The following is a 13,767-nucleotide window of genomic DNA, read 5'->3' as shown; positions in this document are numbered from 1 at the left end:
AGGGCGCGACAGACAGCGGCGGCGCCGCGGGGTAGAGGCAGTTATCACCGTCAAATATATATTTAAATCGGTGAGAACTCGGGAGCTCTGTTCTGACTAGTTTCGTGTCAAACATCTATTGCCGTTCTAGAACTAACGGGTCTAAAGTGACGTGCTTTTTACACGGAAGCTCAGAACAGAGGCCCGGTCGTTGAGAGCAACACGAGTGCAACCCGCCGCCCTGGACCAGGGCGCCGGTAGAGATTAGTAAAACATAAATTGAAGCACACCGAGCCATAAAAAAGAGGCGGTAAAGCAGGTAATTCAAAATTCCAGTCACAGATACGTAGGTAGTCGGCGCGGGCCGACGCCATGCAGTGGTAAGAACAAGAGGCTGCCAGTTGCGGAAGCGGACCTGCAACATACATGTGGCCTTACACGCCTCACTGATCTTACGGGCGACACATGTACGTTGCGTGTTCCGTTGCAAGCGAGCCTCGCGTGGGAGGGGTAGGGAACACTCGTCGCCCGTGATCCTCTGAATACAGACATCGTCGTGAGTGCCGGTAGTGTCAGTCGTGGCCTGTCGAGCATGCTGGCTGGGCTACTACACACCGGGCCGAGGTCGTCCCGACGTGTAACAGCTCCGCGACACGCGCCGAACAATCGCCCCGCTACCTCGCGGGCGTTTGTGGCGGCGAGCGTAGTGCCCTCTGTGACTGTATTTGGAGATTGACCTCAACTATGCTACTCGCGACCAAGCATGGAACTGCGATGCCCTATTGTACACACTATGCATACTAAGCAACATATAACGCCTGATTCAGTATCCCATGTCGACTAAGCATGGTAAGCGTTCCTCGAATGATGTCGTTGTTTTAACCTAAGATCATCACAATTTAAAGCATTCGCTTATGATATAGGAAAACAAAACACTAGAAGCTATTTAATGACTCTATTTATCGTGATTTTTAACGTTTTCCGATGATTTTTGAAGGACCCCACGATTTTAAAAGTGCATTAATGTGAGGCAAAATAATAATAAACTATGGCATGGGTGTGATGCGAACAAAAATATGAAGCACTTATGTTACGCTACTCGCGAGGTCTTGACCGGCTGCTAGAAGAGATACGAAAGAATATCGCTCCTATAGAACGCTAATACTATTGCAAAATGATATGAAGTGACGACTAAAATTGGACTCAGCGTGAGAAAAAATCTACAACTGTAAGTAATACTTAACAATTTATAGACCATTACTTGTCAATAATTAGCATAAATAGCAAATGGACTAAACTTTGCGAAAGTTAAAACCTAAGCACCTAACTTCCAAAGATATTGCCATATTTACAATTATATACAAGTACCTACTAAAAAACCAACTTTAGCAATTGAAAAATATCCTATCACATATAATTTTAATATTCCAATAAAGTAACCGAGTGGTATGGACACACTGAACGACATTCAGATTACAAAAGGAATTTAACGACACTCCCAATGAAAAATGTATCGACAGTACAATGTAAAAAATAAAATGAATCACAAAACATGCTTTTGGATACATGCATGAATGCGAGAAGCATGCAGCACTGACCTTTTGTTTTACACCACACGTTCAAGCATTTCCGTAGATAATCACAACTTTAGGGTAAATATAGATACGTAAGTTATCATCGATTATTTCAACAGTAAAAGAAAGTGAAAAATCAAAGTTTCGTCGGAAATGCTGGCACGGAGAAGCGAAACAAAAAGATCAGCGCAAAAAGAGACAGCGGGCCAGTAGACAGAAAAGTTGTAGTATACAGAGTATTAGAGAACATATAAAAACATAATCGAAACTGAACAAAAACGAGATGTGAGTGAAATAGCGTTGCCATTATTGTATATCTTACAGCCTGGTCGGTCGAAGTCTTGCTGTAGGGTACGGGAATCAGGCGTTCCTGTAACTCGCCACCTATGACCTTCCGTGTGCAATTGGGGGTTTCATGGAAAAGAAAATAAAAACGAGAACATGAAGGAAAACGTCACGAAGATAGAAAAGGTTAAAAAAATAATATACAGATCTGGCAGTGAGGTGCGGACGCTGCTTAGCGAGACGCTGTTCGCTGTAAGAGCCGCAGTCGTTGTAGGTAATGCTAAGCAGCGTCCGCACCCGCAGCAGTGAAAGTTTTCACGAACAGAAAGTGAACATCAGAAAAGATCTCGAGGATTGTACGGAGCTGTGCGCCTCGAAGCGATGGTCGGGGTCAAATAAATATAACGTACAACTAAAATACATAAAACGCAGGGTTCCTCCTAAACCTTAAGAAGCACATTCATGGGGTGTGCACTTAAAATCTATTTAGTTTCTGAAACAACCATCCAGGGCTCCTTGTTTAGCCATTTTATTAACGTCGACATAATATGAAAAATAAAATACAATAAAACATTGATGTACATCAAACATTTATTTCCTATCGTGATTCTTCTGCAGTCCGTGAAGCGTAGTTTTTTTGTTTCTTTTTTTAAGTTTGTTTTTGTGCTAGTGTGTGTGTTGTGTGTCTGACGCAGCACACCGCGCCGTGTGGCTGTAGTGTGTCATGCTCTGTCTCTGAAGCACACAATGACATAATAATATGTATCACCGGAGCGGCTCACATACCAGGACTACATTCATGTGTCGTCTACTCTACACTAACTACATAACAAGCGGTGTGACTCATCTAAACTGCAAATGAATGATTTGGAATAAAGTTTAACAGTAAAAGCCCTCTTTGTGATCTATTGAAGTGAAGCATCGGTGTGCGTGCTGGATCTATCGGGTGTAGAAGCAGCACGCACGTGTCTTCCTACGGCTACGGCTACGGTCGTGCATGCGTGGCGCGTGGCGCGTGGCGCGATGGCGGATGCGGTGGCAAGCGCTAAGCTCTAACATCTAGACCGCACGACACTGAGGCGGCAGAGCCTCGGCCAGTTACCTTATTATGCAGCTCCGGGGCGCAGGGTGAAATGAAAGTTACTTTGGAGTACAGATACTTTATTACTAAAGTTTAAGAGATAAGAAGCTTTAGTAACGAATTAACAGGTTACCAGATACCGCGTAGCACACTTCGCTAGTTTAAAGTGCACCTCGCTACTCGGCGCACGCCACTATAAGCGTAATTATTAAATTTTTTGAAAAAATTTCAAGTTTAAATTTATCATTTATAATCTATTTGGTGTACACCAAGACACGAATTACTTTTTTATTTTGTTTTATTTAAATTTAAATATAACTACCATTATGTTAACAATAAAGTAGCAGGCATGGTTTGGATCTACACGAGTGCATTTATCAATTTTGCGGTTCGATACATAATATAATATATTTATTATAGACGCTATTATACTTAACATGTATACATTTTCAGTTCACTATATCCCTCATAGTCGACGGATAGTTAAATTTGCTTGAGATTAGAAACTTAAAAATAACTCTTAAATGAAGTGAAGGAACTCAAAGAAGTACAGTATTGCTAAAGACAGGGAAAGTATGGAAGACTAAGGAGTCTATGGATAGTGTAGTGTGTTGAAATATAGTGAGGCCAGGTGGCGCCACTGTCCTTGCCAAGCGGGGCCCTTGGGACAGCCTGCGGAAACCTCTATCACAAAGGCCCCCAACTTTGCTTTACAAGACATTGGCATCACCAAAAGGCCTTTTCAGAAAGGAAAAATCTAAAACGCAATTCATACGCTTAAGAGTGTTCTTCAAACGTTCGTAGTCAATTTTCATGCAGAGTGTGCTATCAAACCTTCGCTCTTCAATCAAACGCAGCGTCACTAATGTCTATTTAAATCAAAATAATAGGTAATAGTATGTCGAAGTGACTAGTGTATATGCCATGGTCAGAACATATACAACGACACAACTATAACCATAACCACATCAAAAATATTACACAACGAGCTTACTATGAAAACATTCATTAACTAGACATTTAAAAACATTCTCAACTCACTCGTCGACGAATAGAAAAAAACAATGTTCGCATTCTCTCCACAGAAACATCCAACAAACAATAACAAGCAAATTTAATTATCATACCGTAAAACGTATATAAAAGCACTTTAATAGCACGTTTTAGTGAGATTGTTTATTTTTATAAAAATGGCACATTATTTTTTCCCGTATTATAAATTATCGATTTAGTACAACACATAACAATATTATATTTTGTATATTTGTTACAAAAGACAAGTTTTAGGAATATTTACAGAAAGATTTTTTTGAATAAACAATACAAAATTAGGGATTTTATTATGTCTTTTACAAGGGGTCCGTTTGCGGAGTTGTTTGAGGATTCCTCTACAAGGGTGCACCATATTTATATATAAATCTATAAAATAATTTGCGAGATCTCTAATGTTTCTCTTACCCTAATACTTTTAGTAAACAATTAATCACTTCTTAAACTACAGCTTTACATTTTTAGAATATTTAAAACGTTTATTTAATAAGTCATTTTATATACTTCAAGTAGTTTGGTTATTTTAGAAAACTGTTAAAAGGATTACGTTTTAGATATTGATGGCAGTTTAAATTTCGAAAAGTGCCGTTGTATGGCTGATTTTTTCGTTGTGTTTTTTTTCTGTTTTAATATTGGGGCAATGTTTTAATCATCGCTTTGGTGCGATACGGGGCTGAGCGCCGGGAGCGAACTGCCGCCGGACTGCACGCTGATTCTTCGGTGTTCCGCCAAATAATTATTGACAAATATCCTGCGACCGGCCATAATGTCCGCCTTTTGCTGTAAACAACGACAGGCGTCAGTCGGCCGTCGCTCGCACTGCCAACCTTGCTCGTGGCCAATTCGGTTTGATTAAAAATAAAATACGTCACTGGCATTCCAAAATCAAACATGAGAACTTTAAAAAAAAAGGTCCATTTTTAAAAATCGTTTTAAAAAGAGTAAAAAATAGATTCAGTTTTTAAAAATGGAGAAGGCTATATATTTGCTTGTGAAATGCCAATACTATACTAATAGGGAAGAAATTGCTGTTAGTAGAAATGTAAAAAAGATTTTTTAGAAAGCAGTTTTGCTTGTAAGTGCCTGTTTGTAACTAGGGTAGGGGGCATTCACACTAGCTGGGTCGGGCGAGGGCATCCAGTAGCAAAACACTAATATATAAAATAAATCAAAGAAATATTAAATACCGTGTCGGAAGCTATACTACGCTGTTAGTCCGGTATGTGAGCTATCGCGATGCTTCGGCCAGTTTTGTGATTCAAAATACTGTGTGGCTATCGAGGTATCGAAAATAAAATTCGCATAAACTTTTATTTTTTATTATGATTTTAAATATTAACTTGGTCGTTTATAGTGGCGGTTAAGTATGCATTTTTAACAATAAATAAAAATATTATCATTATCAACTTATCGATAAGTACATACACAACCGAATCAGTAACGAACTAGGTGAAAAATATATCTATAAGCTGTTTTAATGATAACTGTTAACTTATTTTACTAGTTTTGGTAGTAGTGGAGATTATAATAAAGCTTTTTATTTGTTTTATATATCTGCTTTAATTCTATAATAGTGTTGGAAGTTTGGAAAGTTATTGTGATGAATTATATTTTTAGTTCTACGTTATTGAACAGTATAACACTATTTTAAATAAACAAACAAAAAGTTCGGATCCATTTGAAAGCCCTGATAACGCGGCTGCCATCGCCAGAAACGTTATCAAAACTTTGAATCAGACATCTACATAAAAAAACACACTATGTGCATACTCACAGACATATCTGTATACATGCAAAACACTGTAACATAAGCATAATCACACTTTAAATGCGAAGCAGAAATAATAATAAACAAAAGAACAACATTTGTACCAAAAATAAATTTAAACAATTACACAATTCTTCAATGTATACTCAGTACTTACAATCTAAGTCTGAAGCCGCCATTTTGGTGTTGACCATTCACAAAATGGCCGCTTGCGTTCGCGTTCAATCGTAATATCGTATGGGGGGACCGGCGGTGGAAACTGCCGGCGGTAAGTACCTAAGTACGTGCGCGCGAGTATATAGGGAAGTATGACAGTGACAAGTCGTGCCATGCTACTCCGGCGGCTACTCACGCGTCGCGTGCGCACCTAAACTTACCGTCAACATCTGTAAAAGAGCGACATCGCTAAAACTTGCCACTTGCCCACTACCACCAAAGAAAATACTATGGAATTTGTTTGAAAATTTATTTCAATCAATGTAAATAGATTTCGTAACATTAGCTAAACCAATTTGTTTTTATAAGATATACATATTGTTAGCTCTCGTTTAGTCGCTAAGCGTGAGGTGTCTTATTCATACTAAACTTTAGGTTCGCTTTCGCGACTCCGCAGCGAGATAACCTCCGTAAACAATAAGCCAGATTACTAAATATGTATTTTTATCCCAGTTTCGAGTCAGTTACGGGTAAAAGTGGTCCCAAAATTTATTATGAAACAAACACGTAAGCTGCGTATATAGCTCAAGATAGCATCCTATACTATAAAATAAGTAGTTTTCATAAAACATACTACTTCCACAATAGCTAGTGAGAGTCGAAAATTTTAAAAGGTTTAATTTAGTAAAATTTCAAAGTTTAAGAATCAAAAGTTATAATTTTTAAAAAGGAGTTTTTTATATATAATAGTTATACAAAATATCACTGCTCCGATATACACACAAGACGCGTGACTCCACAAGTCATAAAATATGTACAGAGGTGCGAGCGACCCACGGATGGGCCCGGGACTGCGCGAGTCAACTAGTAGAATTACAAAACACTATTGAAACATCAACATCAACAGAGTACAAAATATGTATTGAAAATGTACAGGCACTGAGCGCCGGGCGCGGGCCCCGGCTAACCTCAACTACGTGGTTTATTGCTATCGTCTACCTACCTCTAAAAATTTCAACACTTAATAAAAATTCTTAACGTACTAAATTAAGACTCACTTAAATGAATAAATCGTTTAAAGCATAAATATGCGTCGTAAAATCGAGAAGGCGTCAGAGATTACGCGGGAGATTATAGCGTTAAGTACGATCGTTCGTCGCGGGCGCGGGACAAACCAAATATCGAATAAAGGGGGGCTCCGGCCCCGGGACAAGGTGAAACGTGGTGGGTGAGGGTGGGGTGTGTTGTGCGGTCGGTGTCGTTCAGAATATGGTGGTCTCAGTGCGGGCGGGCGCGGGCGTAGCCAGCGGCGGCGCGTCGTCGTCGATGTACTGCAGGTCGGGCGCGGCCGCCTGCCGCAGGCGCGAGCGCAGCCCGGCCGCCGAGTGCGCCGACAGCCGCTCCTCCAGGTCCTCCAGCGTCGACTTGAACGCTCGCACCACGCGCAGCTGCAACCAACACAACCCTCCAGTCCCGCCGCCGCCGCCCGCCGCCCCGTCGCCCCGCCGCCCCGCCGCCCCGCCGCCCCCAAGGACGAGAGTGTGGTGTGGATGTTCCGTTACGCCGATCGAATGCTGTATTCAGAGTTACGACGGGATCGCTATGCGACGCTACGATACGTGGCTGGCATGCATCTAGCGAGCCCCTAGGCCTTAGGCCCCACTCGGCGCGGGACCGGCGCCGTGCTGGGTGGTGGACATGCTCGCGGGAGAAACTTAAAGTGTGCTAGCGAATCTTTTAAAACAATGTGGTCTCCGCAATGAGGGAGCTAGATGACACAAGCGGGGCGATGCTGGCTCGACTGAGTCGAGGCGTGCTGACGTCACGTGGGGAACATCTACAGCCGGAAAGTGGGGATGCATGACAGACGACAGAACTATTGATAGTAACGCTAAGGGAAACTCTACGACACTCTGCTTTGCTCATTGAACGAGGGACGAGGTGAGAGGGAGATGAAGATATGAGCTTTAGGAAATCATTTGCTGATCCTAAAAAATGCTTCAATCGACATGATTTTAGTCATTTACATCCAACGAAAACCTATTCCAACTTGAACATAACACTGAATATTCTGTTTCAAATAATCAACAATCGCATTTTTTTTGTCATTACTGATGGCGGATAGAAAATAACAACTAAGCATTACCACGCTTCCCAATGGCTCACACTAAGTATTTTTTATTCCAGTAAAAATAACGGCAACTGAATATTAAACCAATTTCCAATATCATCTTATTCATCGACTATTACATGAGCAGATTACTTCTAAATCAATGAAGCAAACATTTCAAACAAGATTTTAGCACCAAAATGATTTATCCTCATTTAAATTTACAACAAACAAGAACACTATATTTGCCGTAAACTAAATTGAATGATAGAAACGAATCACGTCACAAAATGGCGGGAGCGTTCGACAAGATGGCGGAGCTGACGCGTGTGACATGATGGCGGCGGGTGCAGAGTGTCGCAGCGCCCTCTACAGCTAGCCTAGGCTACAGGTACCGTGAGGGTCCGTCGCCGGCGGGCGCCGGGCACGGGCCGCCGCCTCCACTACACCTCGGTCTCGAGCACGGGCCGAGGCTGCCAACAACAACGCTCAACGCCGCGCTCTCCCGGCCAATCGACACCGTCCTATTGATTCGTCGCGGTTAGAGGACTGATGTGGCACAAGGCTAACGTCATCGCTTTTAAAACGCTTTTTTACAACCTTCTTATTAAAAATTCAAATTTAGATGTTCTAGGCTGTTGCTGAACCAGTGAGCTCAATTTTTGACCTCATCTGCACTTGCCATCAGGTGAGATACAGGCCAGTCGCTGGACAGTTTTTAATAAAAATAGAGGAAACTTTGCTATTCGATGCAGCATCAAGCCACTGCACTTTATAGGTATATTAAAGCTAGTAATGGTTTATAAAACAACCTTTTTATAGGCCTTGAATATCGGCTACTGTAATCATTAACTTTTGCATCGGATGATCGTGGTTTAACGGTGAGAGTAAATATATATAATATATATTATAGTTAAGATTAAATTAATTAATAAGACTAATTATTTGTGTGCAGCGGAATAAAATAATAAAATTTACAAAACCCTACTGCTTAAAATAAATAGCTGAATTACAATTATAACCAGTTAATTAATCTATTCGTTGATAAAATTATCCAGTTTTTTTTTTAGTTAAATATCGCAACTTTTGGGAATGTTTAGATAAACTTATCCAATCCCTGTAAAATTCAAGAGCCGTAAAAAACTACAAGCTACTAAAATCATATTTTGTCTCATTCATACATACAAAAAAAGCAAAACGGGGTGAGACCCCTGCACGAGCTCTACGTCTCTCTCAAGAGACAGGCATATAAAATAGAGTATATTTATAATATGAATATTATTTAAGGTTTAGAGATCTAGCAGCCGTAAAGAATCTTATTAGAGGCTCTACATATTTTATTAAAATTATTACTAACAGCCCCCTTTAGTAAAGCCAGATAAAATAAAAACAGAAAGTTAACCCCAGGAAGTATCACCGAAAAAAAAAAACTTATTCAAACTGATTTAAAAGCAATGACGTCACGCTCCTAATATAAGACAACTAGAGAACAGTTAATAAGTTTACATTCATAGTGTCCCATATCAGTCCCAGTAAGCAGGCCAACACAAAAACAAGAACCTGTCGTTAGAAAAAACCAAAAAACACAACTTAATAGTGTATCGTGTATATTGATGCGTGTATTGGGCCGGAGGGGCCGTGTCGCGTGATACGAATATGACTCGGAAGAGTGCCGACTGAACTGAAAAAAAAAAAAAACGAAAATGGAAATGAACGCAATCGGGAGCGAGTCGAGGCCTTTAGCGAACCTGCGTCCTACCGCTAGTCCTATGCAACGCTGGGAGCCTAGGAAGGGGCGGGGACTACGCCGCGCGGACGCCGCGGCCGCGCGGACTCCTACGCTCTTAGCGAGTGGCGCCGCCTGACGACTACACGTGACATCACGATCGGTACTTATACTAAGGAACAACTAACATGCTTCTTTTCGTTAAACATAAAAACTAACTAATCTTAGGAGCCAAGGATACAGGTTGACGGGTACGGTTCCTTATTTTTTACAACATACAATTGTGTAAATACATTCGAGCTAGTTTAGTAAAAAAATACACAGCGACAAGCGTTCGGTCTAAAAGCGTATACAGATCGATATTTGCACAACTGTATCTTAAAAAATAAATAAAAAATAAACTGTTAGGAAGCTACACAGAACCACTGGTTTTGTTATTGTTTACACACTGAGATGTTCTACGGGGCATACTCACCGACCGCCGGACGCCGCCGCGGCTCTACGCAAGCCTAACGATCGCAAATAAACACAAGGCATCGCCAGCGAGGCAAAGGCATCTACTCACGACTCCAGCTTGACGCTTTTACCCACCTGAGACAACCCGGACTGAACACGGCTCTAGGGGCAACATTCACAAACAAACAAACTCAACAAAACATAATATAACACAAAAACATTGACAACAACACAACGGCAAAGGAAAGAGACGGGTCGACCGGGAACTGTTAACTCTATGTTAGTGAGCACTCGGCATGCTCCAAAAGGGCTTTGCTTTTGTGAAAAATCCACTCCACACTCAAATAAATTAACGTTCATTGCAGTAACTGAACACAATCGGAAATTATACTGACATAAAATAATAGTGGAATGTTGTACAAGATGGATGTTACTGCAATCGTTTGTGCCGTCTGTTAGTGGCCGGGCGCCGGCGAGCGGCTAGCGGGTACGGGGCGGTACAAGCAAAACACTATCCTCAAATAAAATCAAACAGACAAAAAATAAAAACAGAAAATCATAAATAAAATAAAAAAACAAAAACAAACAGTCAGTATGACTTAGAGTAAAATAAAAGATAGAGAAAGAGACAGTCATATTCATACCGCGATGTGGTTGATGTTGAGTGAATCGATATAATAATCTAGGGTAAAGTCATAGTAACTGTTTGGGCACGAGGGATAAGTAACATCGTCACAGCCTACATAAAGAGCATGCCAATAAGTACAGGGGTTCAGTCAACTCAGGTATAACTATAGTAAACCAATGTAAATTAAAACGGGAAGCGTCAAGACTGTTGGGTCGGCGCATGCACCACTAGTGCCCCGCCTGGCTCCATGACACGTCGCCATCATCAGAAGGCTTGGTCGGAACCGCTACAGAGCATAGCCAGGGAAATGTCATCAAACCAGGCACTGGGGGTTAATAATGAAAATAGATTTTTGAAAAACAAAATCTAATACAAGAATTGCTCGGTTGCCAATTTTATAAGACTTTAGCTTTTTTTCTTTTGGACAACTGTCAAAATTAGCGATCGAACAAGTTTAAATACTACGTTAATAAATGGGCCAAAACATAATAATAGCGTTACTACTGTATATTAATTTGTAAAGTGTTTCTCTGTGTAGGTATAAATTAAATTAAAAATCTTTCCAAAAAGAACAGAAGTATAGGAGAATGAAATCTTAGTAGTGAAATAAGACAGAACAAAAATAAAATAAAAACAAACAAAATAATGAAACGTATAGTTCCTTTGTAATTTTGAATTTAGAATTTATTGTGTTTTTTTTTATTTCAATATAAATTACTGTGACACCGGCTTGTCTAAAACAAAAGTAGTGTAAAATGGTTCAGAGCGTACCTTTATTTTTACGATATTATGCTATATGGATGCATAGTATTGAAAATGGTGGTATAATTCGGTTTGTATGCAAAAATAGTAAAAGTATATATAAATGGAGAATATACGGTAACTTAGCGTTAGGATGCCCAACGTACCGCTGTGTTGACCTGTTGACCTCTTATGTACTTTTATACATTAGCTGTAAACTCACAACTTATCCCTCTTTCGTAATGCACGAACATATCTCTGCCACTCCTATGTATTTCTGTTTATCTCATATATATTCTGGTTTTTATTAAATTCCATTTAATATATATGTTATTATTGCGCAAACACATCACAGACTTGAAAAGTACGATGAAGCTGGTGCAACAATAAACCCTATTTATATTTTTATAATAATATATCAAATAAGAAACGCACCGAGTATTTTAAATTTATAATTTACAATTATCAGTCTAAAGAATCAGTCTTTTTCAAACACGATGCTATTCTTCAATACCGCAACGTCTCCATACAAAATTAACAAATATTATTTGCAAAGAGGCGTTAGAAGAAAAATCGGCGTATAATAATCAAATAACCTTGATTACAATATGCAGAAACAATTTCAAACCTGAGTTAAATAAATTCAATTTAAAGAACCACCGTAAACAGTATTTATCTCAGTTTTGAATCCAATGTTGAGTGTGCCAAGCGTCGAGAGATGCGGACATCTTACGACTTTATATATATAAGTAAGATTATGTATACACCAACATTAACCCCCATAGTGTGTAGTGTGCCTACATAATCACCCACATTGCACATTTAAATGTCATTCAGGTAAGACATTTCAACGTGAAATGCAACATAGAACCCTGGATTAATTCAACGAGCTTATAATACAATTGGGTATTTCATTTACCGAAATTTTAATAATAGTGAAAGATACAGAAATAAGTAAAAACCGTATTATTATAGATATAATTACTAAAAGCCAGTTGAGTTAATCTCCCAAAGCTAAGACGAAAATATTGGACTTACTCGTAAACAGTTTTAAAACCAATACTGTTTAAATAAAGGAGACATTTTAGACAAGATGTTGAAACAAAAATGTCCCTTCTCTTCGCCACATCATTTAATATAGCAAGTGAACGTGTCTTGGTAGTTTGCAAAACGTGACAGTAAATAAAATCATTGCCTATTAATAAAGTAAAATGACTATATTCCGAGCATATTTAAATACCCGGGCATAAACTTTCCCCAATCACACGTATTACGTTTAAACCAAATTACGTGAAGTTCCCGAAACTATATGACATAGAGTTATTATAACCAAAGGACCATGAAAAATATGACCAATCTTTAACGCCCTCTCGGTAATATCAACTCGTATGCGGAGCAAATCGAGCAAACGCAACATTTGTCACAGCACCAAACCACGTCCACCTCGCTAAAGCCTAAACCATTCACCGTCTGAGCATCCCAACCCACAAGTCCAACATTTTCCCCGTCCCCCCTCCGAGCCCCCTCCCTCCCGGCTTGTGTCATACCTGCGTCTGGAGGCGCGTGAGTCCTCTGATCCAGAGGATCTGTCCGGCACGCGGCTTCTTGTCCAGGTCGGAGTCGTAATCCGGACCGGGCTGGATCGTCTCCGGGTCTGGTTGACCTCTTCCCCAACTGGAAACAGGGTTGGATAATTTACTGCAACTTCCTTTCAAACTATATATAATCCGGGATTTAAATTAATAATAAACACACATGAAGTCCCAACGATTCCCAGTCCTAGATAGAAATCGCATTAACTCAAAATTACGCGCCTTTACTAAACAGATTAATATGTGGCATTTAATTTGAAATGCCGGGGTATCGCGAAATTCCCAAGGAAAATTTTGGAAATAACATCGTAGTTTTTATTAACATCTAACATCACCGTCTTCAAACGTAGCGGTTGAGATTGCGGAATTATATCCCGATGCCATGGGAATTTCGGGATAATGAGTATCCTGTCACCTATTCCAAGGATCCAACTGCCTGGCCGCTTGTAGAAGTTGCAGTGTTCTATGTCTAAGTCGCCGGACAAGTTCATTGTAAGCCATACAACACCTCAAGTCCGGCAAAAAAACGGTCCATTGTCCGGTGAAAACAACGGACGTCTACAAGCGCATAATTTTAGTAAGATTTCTAATAGATTTCGTTTCATTTCTGGAAAGTCTAAA

At 39.9% G+C, this 13,767-nt stretch overlaps 1 protein-coding gene across 11 annotated transcripts in view; it reads right to left on the bottom strand.

Moving 5' to 3' along the window:
• PMCA (plasma membrane calcium-transporting ATPase 3) overlaps positions 1-13,767 on the bottom strand; it is a 216,114-nt gene that overhangs the window by 3,028 nt on the left and 199,319 nt on the right. For 6 of the 11 annotated variants that reach the window (XM_074102739.1, XM_074102744.1, XM_074102741.1 and 3 more), the window contains 2 exons: positions 13,102-13,228; positions 1,876-1,944 (listed from right to left, as the gene is read on the bottom strand). In XM_074102739.1, coding sequence (XP_073958840.1) covers positions 1,876-1,944; positions 13,102-13,228 — 196 coding nt within the window. Of the gene's footprint in view, positions 1-1,875; positions 1,945-2,982; positions 4,750-5,272; positions 7,342-8,398; positions 8,528-13,101; positions 13,229-13,767 lie in introns of those variants that run through there. The other 5 variants (XM_074102746.1, XM_074102748.1, XM_074102749.1 and 2 more) reach the window with 4 other exon arrangements.

Source organism: Choristoneura fumiferana, chromosome 19, assembly GCF_025370935.1.
Source record: "Choristoneura fumiferana chromosome 19, NRCan_CFum_1, whole genome shotgun sequence".
NCBI classification, from domain to species: domain Eukaryota; kingdom Metazoa; phylum Arthropoda; class Insecta; order Lepidoptera; family Tortricidae; genus Choristoneura; species Choristoneura fumiferana.
The sequence above is the reverse complement of the archived record's forward strand: the minus strand, read 5'-3'. Positions and strand labels throughout refer to the sequence as shown.